This window comes from Sinohyriopsis cumingii, unplaced genomic scaffold, assembly GCF_028554795.1.
Source record: "Sinohyriopsis cumingii isolate HCF-2022 unplaced genomic scaffold, ASM2855479v2 utg002173l, whole genome shotgun sequence".
NCBI lineage: Eukaryota > Metazoa > Mollusca > Bivalvia > Unionida > Unionidae > Sinohyriopsis > Sinohyriopsis cumingii.
In genome coordinates, this window is record NW_028316146.1 from 141,920 (window position 1) to 158,797 (window position 16,878).

At 34.9% G+C, this 16,878-nt stretch overlaps 1 protein-coding gene across 1 annotated transcript in view; it reads left to right on the plus strand.

The window, feature by feature from the left end:
* Positions 1 to 1,246: 1,246 nt before the first annotated feature.
* Positions 1,247 to 16,878, plus strand: part of LOC149770965 (tetratricopeptide repeat protein 12-like) — a 97,506-nt gene continuing 81,874 nt past the window's right edge. The window contains exons 1-5 of the mRNA XM_089948931.1: positions 1,247 to 1,324; positions 6,139 to 6,282; positions 10,809 to 10,892; positions 13,788 to 13,936; positions 16,103 to 16,213. Of these exons, the coding sequence (XP_089805057.1) occupies positions 1,267 to 1,324; positions 6,139 to 6,282; positions 10,809 to 10,892; positions 13,788 to 13,936; positions 16,103 to 16,213 (546 nt within the window). The 5' untranslated portion in view covers positions 1,247 to 1,266. The remainder of the gene's footprint in view (positions 1,325 to 6,138; positions 6,283 to 10,808; positions 10,893 to 13,787; positions 13,937 to 16,102; positions 16,214 to 16,878) is intronic.

Genomic DNA, 16,878 nt, shown 5'->3' on the forward strand with positions numbered 1-16,878 from the left:
ATCATGTGGTGTTACAAAGAGTGGACAGGTGATTCCATCGTGTTTGTGGAATGCATACCTGGCGAAGACGACGGGATCGTGTCTGACCCCAGTCAAACCCATCTGGTCATCTTCGACGACATGTTAGGAGAAGACGAAGAAGAAATTAAACTGTGGTTTACTCGCAAAAAGCATCATTGTAATGCCAGTGTCATTTACATCACTCAAAATTAGTTTCAACAAAGTAAAACCCATCGCACCATCAGTCTCAATGCTCATTACGTGGTCTTGTTTAAAAAGCCCACGAGATAAATCGCAAGTGCAAGTCTTAGCCAACAGTTTAGAACACCTTGGCTGACTCATATAAAGTCCATTCAGTCTATCTTCCTGTCTAATTGATTCGTGCATAGTAAGGCATCAGTCGCGAAAAAATCCACCAATACATGCCCGTGTCTTAGAACCCAGTCTGAGAGAAGTATTCCTATGGTTTACGGTGACAACACGTCAGTTATTGCAAGACATCATTCACATTCCTCATCAAACCAAACGTTTTTTGAGAGAAACAAAGTAGTCTTGACGCAACTGGCCGATCCTCGCATCGTCACCCAAACCAAAAAACAAATCATTTTGAAACCTGTAAGTAACGGTTCTTTAGGATGTGTCATCATTCGCTCCTTCTTAAAATGGCATCTTAATGCCCACAAAGTCCTGCCCAAGAATAAAGCCACTCCCAAAAAGCCAAACGAACCCAAAAGAAGAAAAAGTGCAACGGTCTCAAGACCAGGTCACAGGCCCAGAAAAAGAAACGCCCACATAAAATGATAAACCCCCAGAAAACAGCTTCTACCGCAAGAGATGCACTTCGGCCAGGTCGCAACCTTATATTCACAAACGACGATTTGCAGCGACTAGCTTCCTGAAACCCCAGACAACAACACACACCCCTCCATCCAGCCCTGGTATTTTAAGTAATAGGAAGAAGAAAAAAATACCTGTCGTTTCAATCAAATAGTAATGAGAATTATTGCAAGCAATTTCAAAATCAATTAAGTTTGTAGATTTCAAACTATCAGATAAAGCGCGCCCTTTTAGAATTTATAGCAGACGATGTTAAACAATTAATGAATTATATTAGCTGCCATGAGAACATCTGTCTGTGTGTTTTCATAGACCTAACTGCAATTGGTTCCCATAAAACAAAATAAAACCATGTTTAATAACAAGCAAAACCTGCCGTTGTAGGTTTGTATAAAGAGCCTCGTTTTGACGTAACCATAAACAAGCAAGATGGCGTCCAAAGATGCGGAGGAGTTAGATGACTTTCTAAGTAAAGTGGATGAACTTGGTAATGTGCCGCGTAGAAATTGCAGTGTCAAGTTGTAGGAATTAACATACAATTTCTGGGCAATAATTATTTAATATTGCCGGTGTTGTCTGGAAGTTCAGGCCCCGATCCACGTAACTCCTTTGCATGAGTGCACGTTCAAACGTAAAATTTGGTTACTTACAAGAAATAAACGAATGGAAATACAAGGGATTACAAGAGGGCTACGCGTCTTCAGAATTAAAGAATTTTTAAAGAGGCATATTTAAAGTTTGGTTGAAAAAGGCATATTTAAAGTTTGGCTGTACACGAGTTGAGAACCATTATGACTAGAGGTCTCAACAAGCATGTTCTTCGGGTATGCCGGCCAACGGACTGGGAACAAAACTATTGAGGAAAAAAAATTCAAAAATATTTTTGGCCAAATTTATAAAATGAAAAACATAGAAAAGTTGTGTGAATAAGCTTGTATTCTTTTATATGCATGTCAATGAAACTTATTAGTTGAGATTTAAATGAATTTTCTTATACTAAGTCTGTTGCATCTTAATTTGAGAATAGAAATTGTGCTGATGTACTGAGTGTTTTGACATTTCGTGCTCATCATTTCCCCATATGAGTGGGATTCATGGAATGGATGTGAAATGCATACAGTCCATTTCGATCATACCTGTTGACTTTTCAGAAGCCATGTTGGTGAATGAATAATAAATAGAGAGATTGGGACCTAAAACTTGGAGGTTTTGTGACATTTTTTAAGCAGTGTTTTCACTAAATATTGACTTAAATTTTGGGTCCAATATGCATGAAATTCTCAAAGGACACTATTTCTGCCTGAGACATGCCTTATTTTACCCCAGGACATGCCCCTTTTAATATTTTGCTCATCTGTGTCCAGACTGCACAGTTACTAAAGGTTAGATTTAAATAAACAAATAAGAAAAGCCAGTGTGACTAATTAACAGTTAATCTTTATCATAGTAATTATCTTGTGAAAAGGACTGGCCTTATTTACATGCTTAAAAGAAACAATATTCTACAAAGTTGTACGTGAGCACCACCAATGGATTTGCAATTAAATCTAACCATGTTCTACAGAGTGTATATGAGTACCACCAATGGATTTGCAAATAAATCTAACCATGTTTTACAGAGTGTATGTGAGCACCACCAATCGATTTGCAAATAAATGATGCCTTATTTTTTTTGTAACAAATGGTGCCTGAAACATGTGTTAATTTTTCTTGACATTTCAAATCAGCAGTCTTAAGCTACTGTAACTATTTGTTTTTATATCCCACCTTATTTCCTTACTGTCAACTCGTGCATTTAACATTGTTTTCTAGATAACGTATTTATGTTGAATTAGTTTTTTGAGGGCATGTATGCTGCATGGTGTGTTTTTTCATTCCTTTTAATTTATGTTTATATATAAAGTATTGTATTACTCATGTAAGTTTCTTTGGAGGGAATGGAGATGCCATATTGTTTGTCAAAAAAATTACACAGCATTCACAGTTATCATTCTTTGAATTAAAAGTAATTGCTGACAATTTTTGTGGTTTATTTTTTATGTTGTCTATATTTTTTTTTACTGTAGTGTTGTTTTGGGGGTAAAAATAATTCATAAATTTATGTGAATAATATGTAAACTTAGCATTCTGTTTACTAAAGAAAAAATTCTTTATAGTGTGATAATTTTTTAATTAAAACGATATTCACAGGTGATCGAAATAGAACATGGCTTCTGTAGCTTGCGTACAATATATCTATTCATGTAGGATTTTTACAGGAGAAATAAAAATCGATAGACATATATTGCAATAATCAGGAGTTCTCAGCAAAAATCAGAGATATTATAAGATTGGGAGGTAGGTGTGCAATGACCCAAAGAATGGGGAGTTTTTTTCTCCCACCATGAGATTAGATAATTATGATTTTGATGTATCAATGTACGTAAGAGTTTCAACAAGATTTCCAAACCTCTCATAGTAACTTTATACAGCTACAATGTTTTTGAAACTTTTTCTGAATACTGCCATCTATTTTATCAGTAATCATGTAATATATAATATATTATTATATAATATAAAGTGAAATAAAGAAAATTAATAGTGAAAAATGTATTATATTTCTTCAGTCATATATTATTTGGGCATTAAAAATAAATTCTTGTACTTTTACATGTGAAAATACAAGATTTCCCATTGTGCCATGCAAAGATTTAATATAGATACATAGAACGCTTTTCATTACCTCAGGCAGTCAATGGAAACTGTTACCTTTTAGAGCAAAGAAAATATTATATATTCAAGGTCATGCTGCCATTTAAAGTGGATGACTCAGTTATCTACAAAATGTCAACTTTTGCCGCCTTCTTTTAGGAAAGCAAAACGGACTTCACCATGCAGTGTTTTCGAGGTACATTGAGTGACCATAGTTGTTTTAGATGATCCTTCACCTTAGCCAGTTTGGTTCAAGTGTTGTATTGTACCTCAAGGCAAAATGTTGGCATCAAGCCATCAAATAGCAGGTGTTGATATCGCTTGCACTGACAAACAAACTCGTATATTTACAGGCATGTGTTGTGATATCTGATTGACCATTAAACCTTTCCTGAGTAAGTTGGCAACTATCAATACCTGATTTCCACAAACTATCCTTTGATGATGAAAAAATACAGAGTTATGTTTTGAAACTTAAACAATAGTGTGTAATTAGCCATTTGTGTAAAACAAGAATATAATTTGTGATCTCAAGATTTTAACTGCCACATATTCATTAATTTGTTAATTAAAAAAGATTTGAACCCACAGGTGAACCTGTATGGGGAAATAATTGCGGACATTGCTGTGTCTTGGAAGAACCACATTATTAGATTGTCTGTTTTCATAAGCCGTTGGGCAAATATATTCAGGTAATTATACAATTCATAGAAAGCAAAGTCTAAATATTATGTTACTAAAGATTTAGCTTTAATGCAATTATGTAGGTCAGAAACTTATGGGACAATGCTGTGTTGTCAAATTCATGAGAATGACTGTAAGGTCAAAGTTGACTTAAGTCATTGTTCTAAAATTACAAAGAAAAGCAGCAAAGCAAACACTGTTTAATCACTTCCTAATAGTACTGCAATCACATAGACAAATAATTAAACATTATATTTGCAATTCAGTCAAAGAACTGTTGTAATGAAGCTATAAGGTGAGTGATTACATTATGTAAACCCCTCTTCCTACAAATAGATTTGTCAGTTTGTTTGGAAAGACTGGTTTAGTTCATTTAATACTTATTTGTGTTGGCTATGAATAGTTACGGTATCAAGAAATTGGGATGAACCGTATGATCTGAATATACGTGTGCATTTGAATGAAATTGGTACAGGGGTTGTTTCAAGCAAGTTTAGAAATCTCTTCAAGTGCCATTTTTTATAGTGAGCTTTCAGAAAGTAAAAGAAAAATTGAATTCATGATTAAGATAAAGGATTTTTGCTAACTTGCAATTCCAATGCAGTAATGTATTTACTTAGTTACAATTCATTACAGTGTATAGCTTCTATTCTCTTTTAAAATCATATGGCAAAAATACATATGAGTATCTTAATTTTTATGCACTTACAAAATATGTTCATAATATACTTACAACTCAGAAAAAAAATTCTTTGAAATTAAAGTATTTTTTACATCCGATGTTAAATACAAACATGCATAGTGGGAATAAAGGGCATAATTTAGATAAGAAGACACAAACACACACACACACACACACACACACACACACACACACACACACATTGTGTTTCTTGCTTTGTTCCCACTTCTTCCTGTTCACCTCTCACTTCTTCCAGTTCTGTCCTGCCAAAACGTCACTTTTCCCTAAAATTCAAGTCTAGGTTGACCTCTGATTTTAAATCTCCACATAATAAAAATTTAACGGACGTTCTTTTTGCACTCCCTCCAGCTGTACCCTTGAGCTGTCTAATGTATCAGTACATACACAGTGAAATTCTTGCCAGACTTTTTAAGGTTGTGTATATGACACACATAATCATGTATGGTAATTGGAACTACTAATTAAAACCGGACAGCAGTTTGCTCTGAATAAGGATGAACTGTAAAGCAGGAAGAGTGAATTCATGTATAAATGTTTTTGTGATTGTGTGGATAATTACATTTTTGTAGGTACTTAAATCTGTGGCGTGGGAAGGGTACATCTTATTGTTTATAAAGTTGATTCATTGTTTGGTAGGTTCTAAAGTTTTGGTTTGTAGTGGACACATAGTTCACCAAAATTGATTATCACACAAAAAATAGTGTATTCACAGTATCTAAAGAAAGAAAAAGAAAACTATATCACTTCTGTACAGAGGCACAAGGGGGTCAATACTGCCCATGTCACTTACATAGTACATGGGGTTTAGTTCTGCCCATCTGTTTGCAAAGTACAGACACACAAGAGGGTCACTTCTGTTCAGGTGACTAACAAAGTACTGGCACACAGAGTCAATTCAAGGTGACTTACAAAGTAGAGGCACAAAAAGGGCCATAGTCAATGCTACCCACATACATGTAATTACAGGTCACAAGGGTGGTGGTGGTCACTAACAAAGAATTTAAACTGATGATAATTGAGGGAATGAGGCTGGACTTAATGATTGGAATTTGTGTCCTGGTTTTAGTAGCCAATCATGACAAATGATATTTGTGGGTCATAAAAGTTGGTTGCCATCTTTAATTTTCAAACATGCCAATGCTCATATACATTTTGCCAACTGTTTGTTTAAAATGAAATTATCACAAGACTGATAGTCATTCTTGTTGATTATATTTTTTTAGAATCTATAGTGAAAGGTCTGCAGGCAGCTGATGATAACACTCTTCAAAAGGCCATCCAAAGGGCTGATGAGATGATTGTAAAGGTGGAGAAGGATAAGGGGATAAAGAAAGGGAAAACTGAGGATTGGCCACAGACCAAGACAGGTAACTCAACATTAGATAGGTTCCAACCAGCACTCATGAATAGAAGTTACTTCCCTTAGTCCACCAGTATGCAGGTTAGTTAAGATAAGTAGATCAGTTCATCTTTGTTTACCAGAAGGATTTAAATGCTGTTTCACCAATTTATAAACTTTACTTTGCCTAATATTTTTATGTCCAGCTCCTAATGACACTAAATGAACAGTACTCAATCCAGACTTGACTGTTTCCTGTTCCTAATGACACTAAATGAACAGTACTCAATCCAGTCTTGACTATTTCCTGTTCATAATGACACTCAATGAACAGTACCTAATCCAGACTTGACTATTTCCTGTTCCTAATGACACTAAATGAACAGTACTCAATCCAGATGTGACTATTTCCAGTTCCTAATGACACTAAATGAACAGTACTCAATCCAGACTTTACTATTTCCTGTTCCTAATGACACTAAATGACCAGTACTCAATCCAGACTTGACTATTTCCTGTTCCTAATGACACAAAATGAACAATACTCAATCCAGACTTGACTATTTCCTGTTCCTAATGACACAAAATGAACAGTACTCAATCCAGACTTGACTATTTCCTGTTCCTAATGACACTAAATGAACAGTACTCAATCCAGACTTGACTGTTTCCTGTTCCTAATGACACAAAATGAACAGTACTCAATCCAGACTTGACTGTTTCCTGTTCCTAATGACACTACATGAACAGTACTCAATCCAGTTTTGACTGTTTCCTGTTCCTAATGACACTAAATGAACAGTACTCAATCCATACTTTACTATTTCCTGTTCCTATTGATGCTAAATGAACAGTACTCAATCCAGACTTGACTGTTTCCTGTTCCTAATGACACTAAATGAACAGTACTCAATCCAGACTTTACTATTTCCTGTTCCTAATGACACAAAATGAACAGTACTCAATCCAGACGTGACTATTTCCTGTTCCTAATGACACTAAATGAACAGTACTCAATCCAGACATGACTATTTCCTGTTCCTAATGACACTAAATGAACAGTACTCAATCCAGACGTGACTATTTCCTGTTCCTAATGATGCTAAATGAACAGTACTCAATCCAGACTTGACTGTTTCCTGTTCATAATGACACTCAATGAACAGTACTCAATCCGGACTTGTCTTTTTCATGTTCCTAATAACACTAAATGAACAGTGCTCAATCCAGACTTCACAGAGTGAAGCATGAGGTTGACTTGTTCAAGAATTTGTCCCCCAAAATGTTGGATGTTTATCCTTTGAAATGGTGGAAAGCTCAGCAGTACAAGTTTGCCCTCTTTGCACAAGTATCCAGGAAAAAGCTATGCATTCCTGCAGCTTCCATGCCATCGAAGAGATTCTTTATTACAGCAGGAGACATTGTTCTTGTACAGAAGGCTGCTTTGAGTTCAGACGCTGTTGATGTGTTAATTTTCCTGAAGAAAAATATGCAGTGACTTATTTAATGTCTTGCTGCAAAGATTAGAAAGGATAATTAGATGTGTTTTGTCATTTAAAACAATGCTCCTGTGAAGTTTAAATTAAAACACAGACAAGAAATGGCAGTGAGATTTTTATTTGCCGATAATTTTACCAGGTGCCTAGTTTCATTTTTATGTTAATTTTATATGTTCAGTTCACTACCATTTGAAGTCTTACAAAGCAACATCACTTACAGATCTTGTATTTTTTATGTTCAGTGGTCCCCATCTTATACGGCCACCCCTTCTGCATCGGGAAAGTGGTCTTATAAGACAGGTGGCCTTTCCAGAGGGGGACTAAATTTTTTGTGAGAAGTATATGTAATGTACATAGTAAGAAAGCTACGTACTCCAAAGCATTTAAAATCTTCATTTAATATTTTCATTTTAAAGTAACATTAATTATTAAAAGATAATTCTTGTGATATTAAAAAACTTATTTCAACTGAATATACATTAATAGTTCTTATTCTTGATGTAAGCATGATATGTGAGCGGGTATTGTTGTCATGCACATTACAAAACCATTCAGAAACGTCATTTAAATCCTTGTACATACATAGTTCTCTTTCCATTTGCTCCATTTCCCCAGTGCTGCTGTATAATCTCCTTATCGGTTATGACATTGTTTATTCAAATCTTTTCAGCACAAAATTGTTTTATTCAAGTCTTATTTACATAAAATTGTTCGGCAAGTCCCCCCTCCCCACCCGACTTGATGTTGTCGAGTAGAATAACTGACTTTCTTCTAAAATAATACGTCTCTGTTTACGTGATGACATGTTAATAATTGGTAATGATTTATTCAGATGTTGCTAACTCGATGGGATTTAATTATGCAGACAAAACTTTTGTAGAGTGGACGAAATGCCTTCTTCATAAAGGAAGCAATGAATGTATTGTTGCATGATTTTTCGGGCTTTTTCTGGTACCTTGTTCCGTTCAAGGTTAATTTCTGTGTATGTGTGTGTTAATCCACAAAATCTATTTTTAGCTTATGCTGACCATGTTATGATCTTAAAAATTACATCCAGTTGTAATCATCAAAGAGAAGAACTTGACAGATGTGTGAAGCCCAAAACTCTATTATAACATTGTTGAGCCTGTTTCCTGTAAACATCAGCTTTTAGAGACAATGATGTAATATTAATCTTAGTGTTACATGTACTTTAGTCAACGCCTCTTTCAGTAACGGAAACTTGACAGTGGGAGACATGTGTCAACAATAGAGATAATCTGATTACTTACCTTACGTAATGATATGAATTAATTATTGGTTCTGGACATATTTGAAATAAAAAGTTGCCTCTTGTTTGGGGAACATTTTACATTTGTTTACTAAAATGCTGGCCGCTGGTCGCGTTAGATGGGTGGCCATTCTTGAGGGGTACTTTTGAACACAAACTCATCTGTGCCAAGGGATTCTGGCTGTAAGAAGTGGGTGGCCGCTGGTCAAAGGGGCTGTTTTGAGAGGGGGACTAATGTAGTAAATATTATAGAACAAGTGTTATTGTATTGCGAGATGGGTTTGTTTTATTGCAGTATGTGTTAATATGGTTTGGGGTGTATCATTGCAACCCTATGATCCATGAGCAGTGCTGTTCAGGATCTGATTTTGCAGGAGACAGAAATATACAGTTTGAACAGAGTTTTTAGTAGGACTCTGGAATGCCTCGAGATATTCTTAGCTAAAAACAATATATTCATTTTTGGAGGGAATTTGTTTGTATACAGGTTTTTTAATAAGTTAGTGTCTTTTTATAAATCTAGTTTCACTATTTGTCCTAATTTATAAAAGGTGTAATTGGAGGGGGAGGGAAGAATCATTTAGCCAATTCTTTCCCCAGGAGGGAAACTTCCAGCTGGAAGGGGAAAGAATTGACAATTCCATTGTTTGGAGGGGGGAAAGAACATCCAGCCAATTCTTTCCCCAGGGGGAAACTTTCAAAAGAATTGGCTAGCCAGTTATTCTTCCAGTTAAGATGACTAGCTTTATAAATAAAAATAAAATTCTATTACAAAAATAAATAATTAAAATATAGATGTTACAATTGGGTGCCAGGTGAATCAATTATGCAGATTAAATTTGATTTTCATCCACAAAGGGTATATGTATTCTTTACAACTGTATCATCACAAAACATAGATGTATGATCATTGCAGAAAATTATTATTTTAATTTACCAGACCAGCAGACTGTTGTTCAGAACTATGCCTTAATCATAAAAGCAACCATTGAATTAATATATTTATTATGAGATATTATAAAGAACTAAACAGATTTATTTCTAAAGAAATTTTGGGGTTGGAGAGTTTGGTCCATACCATCATCTGGAGAAAATATAGTTGAATAAATCTTTTAATGTGAAAAGTATAATCTGTTTTCCTTCAAATATAGTCAGCGAGACAACCATGGACCATCGGTCATTGGCTAGAACACCATAGACCATGGATCCTTAGCTAGAACTCCATACATCAGTGGCTAGACCACCATGAATCATTTGCTAGAACTCCATGGATCAATGGCTAGAAATCATTGATTAATGGCTAGAACTCCATGGATTAATGGCTAGAACTCCATTGATTAATGGCTAGAACATGATGGCTCATTGGCAAGAACACCATGGATCAGTGGCTAGACCACCATGGATCAGTGGCTAGACCACCATGGATCCATGGATCATTTGCTAGAACTCCATGGATCAGTGGCTAGACCACCTTGGATTAATGGCTAGAACATGATGGCTCATTGGCAAGAACACCATGGATCATTAGCTAGAACTTCATGGATCAGTGGCTAGACCACCATGGATTATTTGCTAGAACTCCATGGATCAATGGCTAGAAATCATGGATCATTGGCTAGAACTCCATGGATTAATGGCTAGAACATGATGGCTCGTTGGCAGGAACACCATGGATCATTAACTAGAACTCCATATAGCTATGGATCTTTAGAAAGAACTGCATGGATCATTCACTACAATTTCATGAATCTTGCAGAAGCGATATATGCAGTTTTCCTTCTACAGGTTTTAGCAAGACTGTAATAAACAAACAGGCAGCAAACTCTGCATCACCCATCCCAACAGGAACAGATGAAGCAATGGGTCAAGGTAAATCTATTTTTTTTGTATAATTCATTTTACATAATTAGTTTTGTATGGTTAATTATCCTAATGAGTACAGTGCTTACTATATATCTTGGGACAAGATAAAATAAAAGAACTATTTTCTTGTCCCATAACTTACAGTTAAACTTTTGTTACTTAGATCATATGTCCCAGAACTTACAGACACAAAACAAATTGTGTTGAATTTGCTGCTCCTGCCGTCACATGTTACAATAAAAAGGGGTAAATAGAATGATTATTTGGTAGCAAATAGAAAGTAACTAACCTTGTACTGTACTGTTTTTATTTATTTTTAGTTTTGTTCTTCATAACCAGTTTATATCTAAAATTATTAAGTACATTCACCAAGTGCAAATGACTAATTTTGCTTGCACAGGTTACAAAGGTATTCTGAAAGACCATCCAGTATATGCTGTTGTATACTGCAGACATCAGTGCCTGTTTTTATCAGTTATGATAACAAGGTGGCAAACAGTGAAAGCTTAGGCAGTGTCTAAACAAACCTGGTAGAGAAAAATAAACCTGTTGTTTCAACTTGGTCTATCAAATACAGAGGTTATTTTATTTACATCCAAGTTAACAATTTTACAGTATTCTGCAAATAAAATTATTGTCTACTGCAGACATCAATGCCTGTTTGTATCAGTTATGATAACAAGGTAGCAAACAGTGAAAGGTTGGGTGGTGTCTAAACAAACCTGGTAAAAAAAATAGAGGTTATTTTATTTACAGAGCAAGCTAACTCAGGAAGCAGTTTGGATTCTTTTAAGTATGCCAGTTTTTGTATATACAAAGTAGGCTAACCTAAGGTAGCAGACTTTGGTTTCTTTTTACCAGTATTCAGGGGAATTTCAAAAATAATTTGAAACATTTGGTGCTCTGCAAGTGACTTACATGCATTCTATGAAATCTGTTAAAGCATATGCCACAACTGATTAGGTTTAAATTGTGCAGCATGATCACAGGAAGTTCAGATAAACTGTTAACTAAATATAGAACTACTTGGCACTGAGCAAGTATCAAATTTGCAGCTTGATTATAGGGATGGGAGTGCTGCCATTACAAGCCAAAGGCTTTGCTCTGGCAGATAACTAAGGAAACATTGTTGGGTAGTTAGATCTGGTGTATGAAAAGGCAAACATAAATCAGAATTTTTAATGTATCAAACACTTTGTACAGCAAAACACAAAATATGATACAAATACAAATTGTTCTGACTTTCATGAAAATGGAAGCAGTATCTTTACTAGTAAACACCTGAGGTTAAATAACATTGATGGACAATGACTTCTGTGTAAAGTAATGTTAAATTTAATAGTTTAAATTATTAAAATCAAATAAACGTAAATATCATAATAAAACAAATCAATGCAGTGCATACTCTAGTCTATACACAAATTTAAGGTTGAGGACAGTTTTGGAGATTTTCAAATGATTTCATTTTTAAATCCTACAACTAATATCTACCAGCTAAGCATCAATATTATGACTGAAAATTTGTCTCAAAACTTACAACTTAAAAATAAAGATCTGTCCCATGACATAGTGAACCAAAAAATTACTTTAAACATAAATTGATGGTGTCCCAGCATAAACTGTGTCCAGTGGTAAATATGGTACACATATTGTATATTGTACACAATATTATGGTGTATTATGATATCTTGTGCTTTCCTTATATGGTAACACAACATTGCCTAAGAAAGACACTATCTTTGAAGAGTTTGTTTAAGTGTGTATGTTTGTCTGTCTGTACATATGTATGTATGTATGTATGGATGTATGTATGTTGGTATGTATAGGGATTAATGTCAGCATAACAATGTTTGGATAGTGCCTTAGAAAGCTTAGTTCTAAAAATTTGAAGGTAAAAACTTGCAGAAAGAAACTTTAATAAGAAACCTTTTAAAGTAAATGTAAGCATTAAGTCTTACAAAATAAAAGGTAAAGATGTTAAACTTCTTTAAAAGGAAATCAAATCAAATCAAAGATGAAAATAATGAAATGCATGTTTAACAGATTGAAGAAATATTTGCACTCTTTTATTAGGCTAATTAAAAACTGACAGGTCCACTCATTTAAATGCCCATCAGTTAGCAAATCATAATATTTTATGTTCTCATGCATCTGTCTGTCAGTCATCTGACCACTTGTATGTTACCTGTTTGGTTTCCTCATATAAAATTGCATTCTGTGCCATCAGCTTTTACCAAATATTTCAAATAGCACAATGGAGGTAAGAAAGACACCAACTGATTTTGATGTCCAGCAGTCAAGGTAGCATCAAATCTAGGAAGAGGAAATAGTTTCTGTGTGAAAGCTTATGTTCTTTATCACCAACAAACCTTTTGGATGGCTTGTATTTGAGATACCCATTGATTTTTAGGTTAAAATTTTTAGGTAAGAATCTGATGTCTCCACAAAGTAAAATGTATTTTTTGTGTATGTGTGGTTTTCATTCGAGACCAAGAAAACACCAGTTAATATCAGATTCAGAAGGTCAGAGGTCATGTTAGTGGGCATAGTGCAAGAGTTAAGTGAATGCTGTGTCTTTTTGCACCTGAGTAGGTGACTAGTGAAAGAGGGATTTACATAAAAAGTATAGTTATACTACCATATATACTTGCTTATAGAACAAGTCCAACTGTAAACTGCACAGATTCAGGTGGGCTGGCAAATAATGAGTCAGCAGATCTAGGTCTGTGCACCTTGTTAGGAGTTATCAGTAGAACCAAGAACATAGACCTCACTCTGCATTTGCATTTTGCTAGGGCAGATCTGGATCTTTGTTGTTTGCAGTTTGACTTGACGTATAGGTGAGTACATATGGCTGGATATATTATGTACCATTTATGGCATTCTTGTTGTAATTTGTAGAAGCCTTTTTGGCTGCCTTGGAAAAAGATGCTAGAGAGAGAGCAGAAAGACGCAAGAAACAAGAGAAAGAGTCTAATGAGATTAAAGAACTAGGAAATGCTGAATTCCGCCAAGGCAACTATGAGACAGCAGTTGAACATTACACAAAAGTAAGATGACATTTTTAGAACTAGAGATAAAAGGGCATGTGATGAAAGTGCAGAACATGCTTAAGTGAAACATTTTTTATTGACATATTAAGGTAACATTATGGGTTGGAAGCAAGTTTTCCAACTTTGGTAACACCCTCTTCCAATTTAAAAACTTGTTATTTACTTGGTTGGGGTTTACCAGACCTTAAAACACTACCCAAACATGCCTTCATATGCACACACAACTCTTTTAGCCAGAACTCACATAAAAGTTTCTGCTACATAAAGAAATGTGCCATGGTCATGGTGTACGTTATGCAAGGAAGGTGGCTGGTAAAATCTACCATAAATTTCATTGTGTTATTGAAATCTACAACCACTCATGCATTTTGTCTCATTATCACTGATCATTGTGGGTTAAATTTTACATATGCTTTATTTAAGGCGACCAAAATTTGAAAGAATGCACCTTCTAAAATGGAGAGCATCCAACATGTACAAAGTGAGCTAAGTCTTTTGGTATGTACATAGAAATAAAATGGCAACTGTTTATGACATCATCATTGTGTGCACATCTGTGATGAACTTTAAAGAATGAAATTTGCTCAGATGAAAATTTGGTAAGCGTACTGTTTAATGTTATGTTGAATATGGTATGTTTGAAGAATTTGACAGGAGTTGATTTACGTTACCTAAACAATTTTGATGTCAAGATTTACAGCAGTGTAACATAGATTAAAATGTGGATTCATTAACTAAAATGATTTACCTCTTTGAAACATTTTATTAGCAGTTTAGGCAAACAATTTTGTCTCATCTGATATTCGGTAAGGCAGAGATGGCCATATATAATATCCAGATGTCTATTGTCAGTAGATGACAACCAGTCAATTACATGCCTGAACTGGTCTGTCTGTTAAATATGTTGGATTTTCATTGCCCAGACAGCTTTAAAATTAAGTGTAAAACAAAATATTCTGAAGAAAAAATCTTTTAGCATTTACAATTAATCACTAAAAATCAAGATGGAATGCTTGGTCATGTAGCATTACTGACGATCTTCAGTTATTTTGATTGCTCAGAAACAGCACTAATTATAGTTGAAAAATTTGGTCACTAACTAGTGCAGTCTGCCTATATCTTACTATCAATTGATTGTGTTCAATTTCAGAAACATGCTTAAATTGAAATGAAATTTCACTGATCCGGATTGATTTACTCAGACACCTTAGATTCTTAATATAACTGCTTAAGTTCCAATAGAAACTCTGTAAGTTCCAAGTTAAATTCAATGTATGACTTAAAAAACATATTTTCCAACTCTCAAATTTAATTTCCAGACACTGCATAGTCTGTTATTTGCCTCTTGTCCACTTATCAAAATGAAATAGTCAGTATTTTTTTTTTTACAGTTCACAAATAGAAGCCACATAGTTAGCTGCACTTAGAACGTGATGTGTGAAAGACTTATTCACTAACATTACAGCTGTCAATAACAGACTTTTAATAATTAGAACCTTATATTCATTGCAATAGAGGACCTATTTTATCAGTATGTATCGGCTGCAAAAAGATGGCATTGCAAGTGAGACTGTTAATTGCTTGAACCAGGTCACATGGACTCCTGGGTTTTGGTCATCGAAATTTTACTACATAGAATAATGTTCATGTTGAGACATTCAAGCAGACAAAAAGATGTGGTTTGAAATGGAACATATTCCAATTTTAGAAGATAGGTTTGCTCTTTTCCTGTTTAAGGCAGTAATCATTGGTGGTTGCTATTGGGATGTGGTCTTAATTTATGGCTGATTACAATGAGAGTTGTTGTTGTAGGGTTTAATGCCATTTTTCAGCACAAGATAGGCTATACATGGCGGCCAGTATTAATGGTGGAGGAAGAACCCAGGAAAACACCGGAAAGAACCACTGACCCACGATTACAATGAGAGGTTTTACTGCAGCAGTATTTATGCTATGTGATAGTCAGCTTTGGCATTAGTGGAATGCAACCTTTTATATTTACATTGATATATGTGCATGAAAGCTTGCTGTCTTTTACAGCTCAATTCTTATTTATCAATTATTTGAACTTAAACCACAACTCTGTGCACTTTACCATCATCTTTCATTTAAAAAAATGTAATTTGATTTTATTTCAGACATTATTCCCCATGTATCTTTCAGGCATTAGAGATCTTCAGGAACAGCACAGCCTTGTGGACAAACAGAGCCATTGCTTACATCAGATTACAGAAATATGAGGAGGCACTGAATGACTGTGATTGGGCACTCAAGGTATAGTTTGAAGGAAACCTACTTGATCATTATTTTTATTTAATTTCTATGTCAGAACAAGTTCTGACAATACTCATGAGAACCTTTAGAGGTCATGAAAAAAGTTACCATTGCAAGATATCGAGCCAGAGGATTAAACCTGGGATTTCAACTGTACAAAGCATATGTCTGAAGCAAAGCACTGTCTAGACCCCTACTGATTGAATCAAGTAGTGAATTTTGTCTCTGAAACTTCATATGTGCTACTTGGCAGCCTTGCACTTTACCACTATGATTTTACTCTCTTGATTTGCATTGATAACATTCTATACCATAGGTTGATAAAGAGCTACAGTTGAGGAACATGGAGTCAGACTGTATTCATTGAGGAACATGGAGTCAGGCTGCATTCATTGAAGAACATGGAGTCAGACTGTATTCATTGAGGAACATAGAGTCAGACTGTATTCATTGTAGAGTTGCTACTGTTGTGACACAAGAACAGTACAGCCTTGAAGACCAACAGAGGCATGACTTGCATCAAGTTACAGAAGTGCTTTATGAAGAGGCATTAAAATGAATAATAAATTCAATGTATGTCATGTACCTGAATTGGTGATCTGAAGGGACAGTTGATACAGTTCCCATTAGATTATAAGGGACAGTTGATACAGTTCCCATTAGAT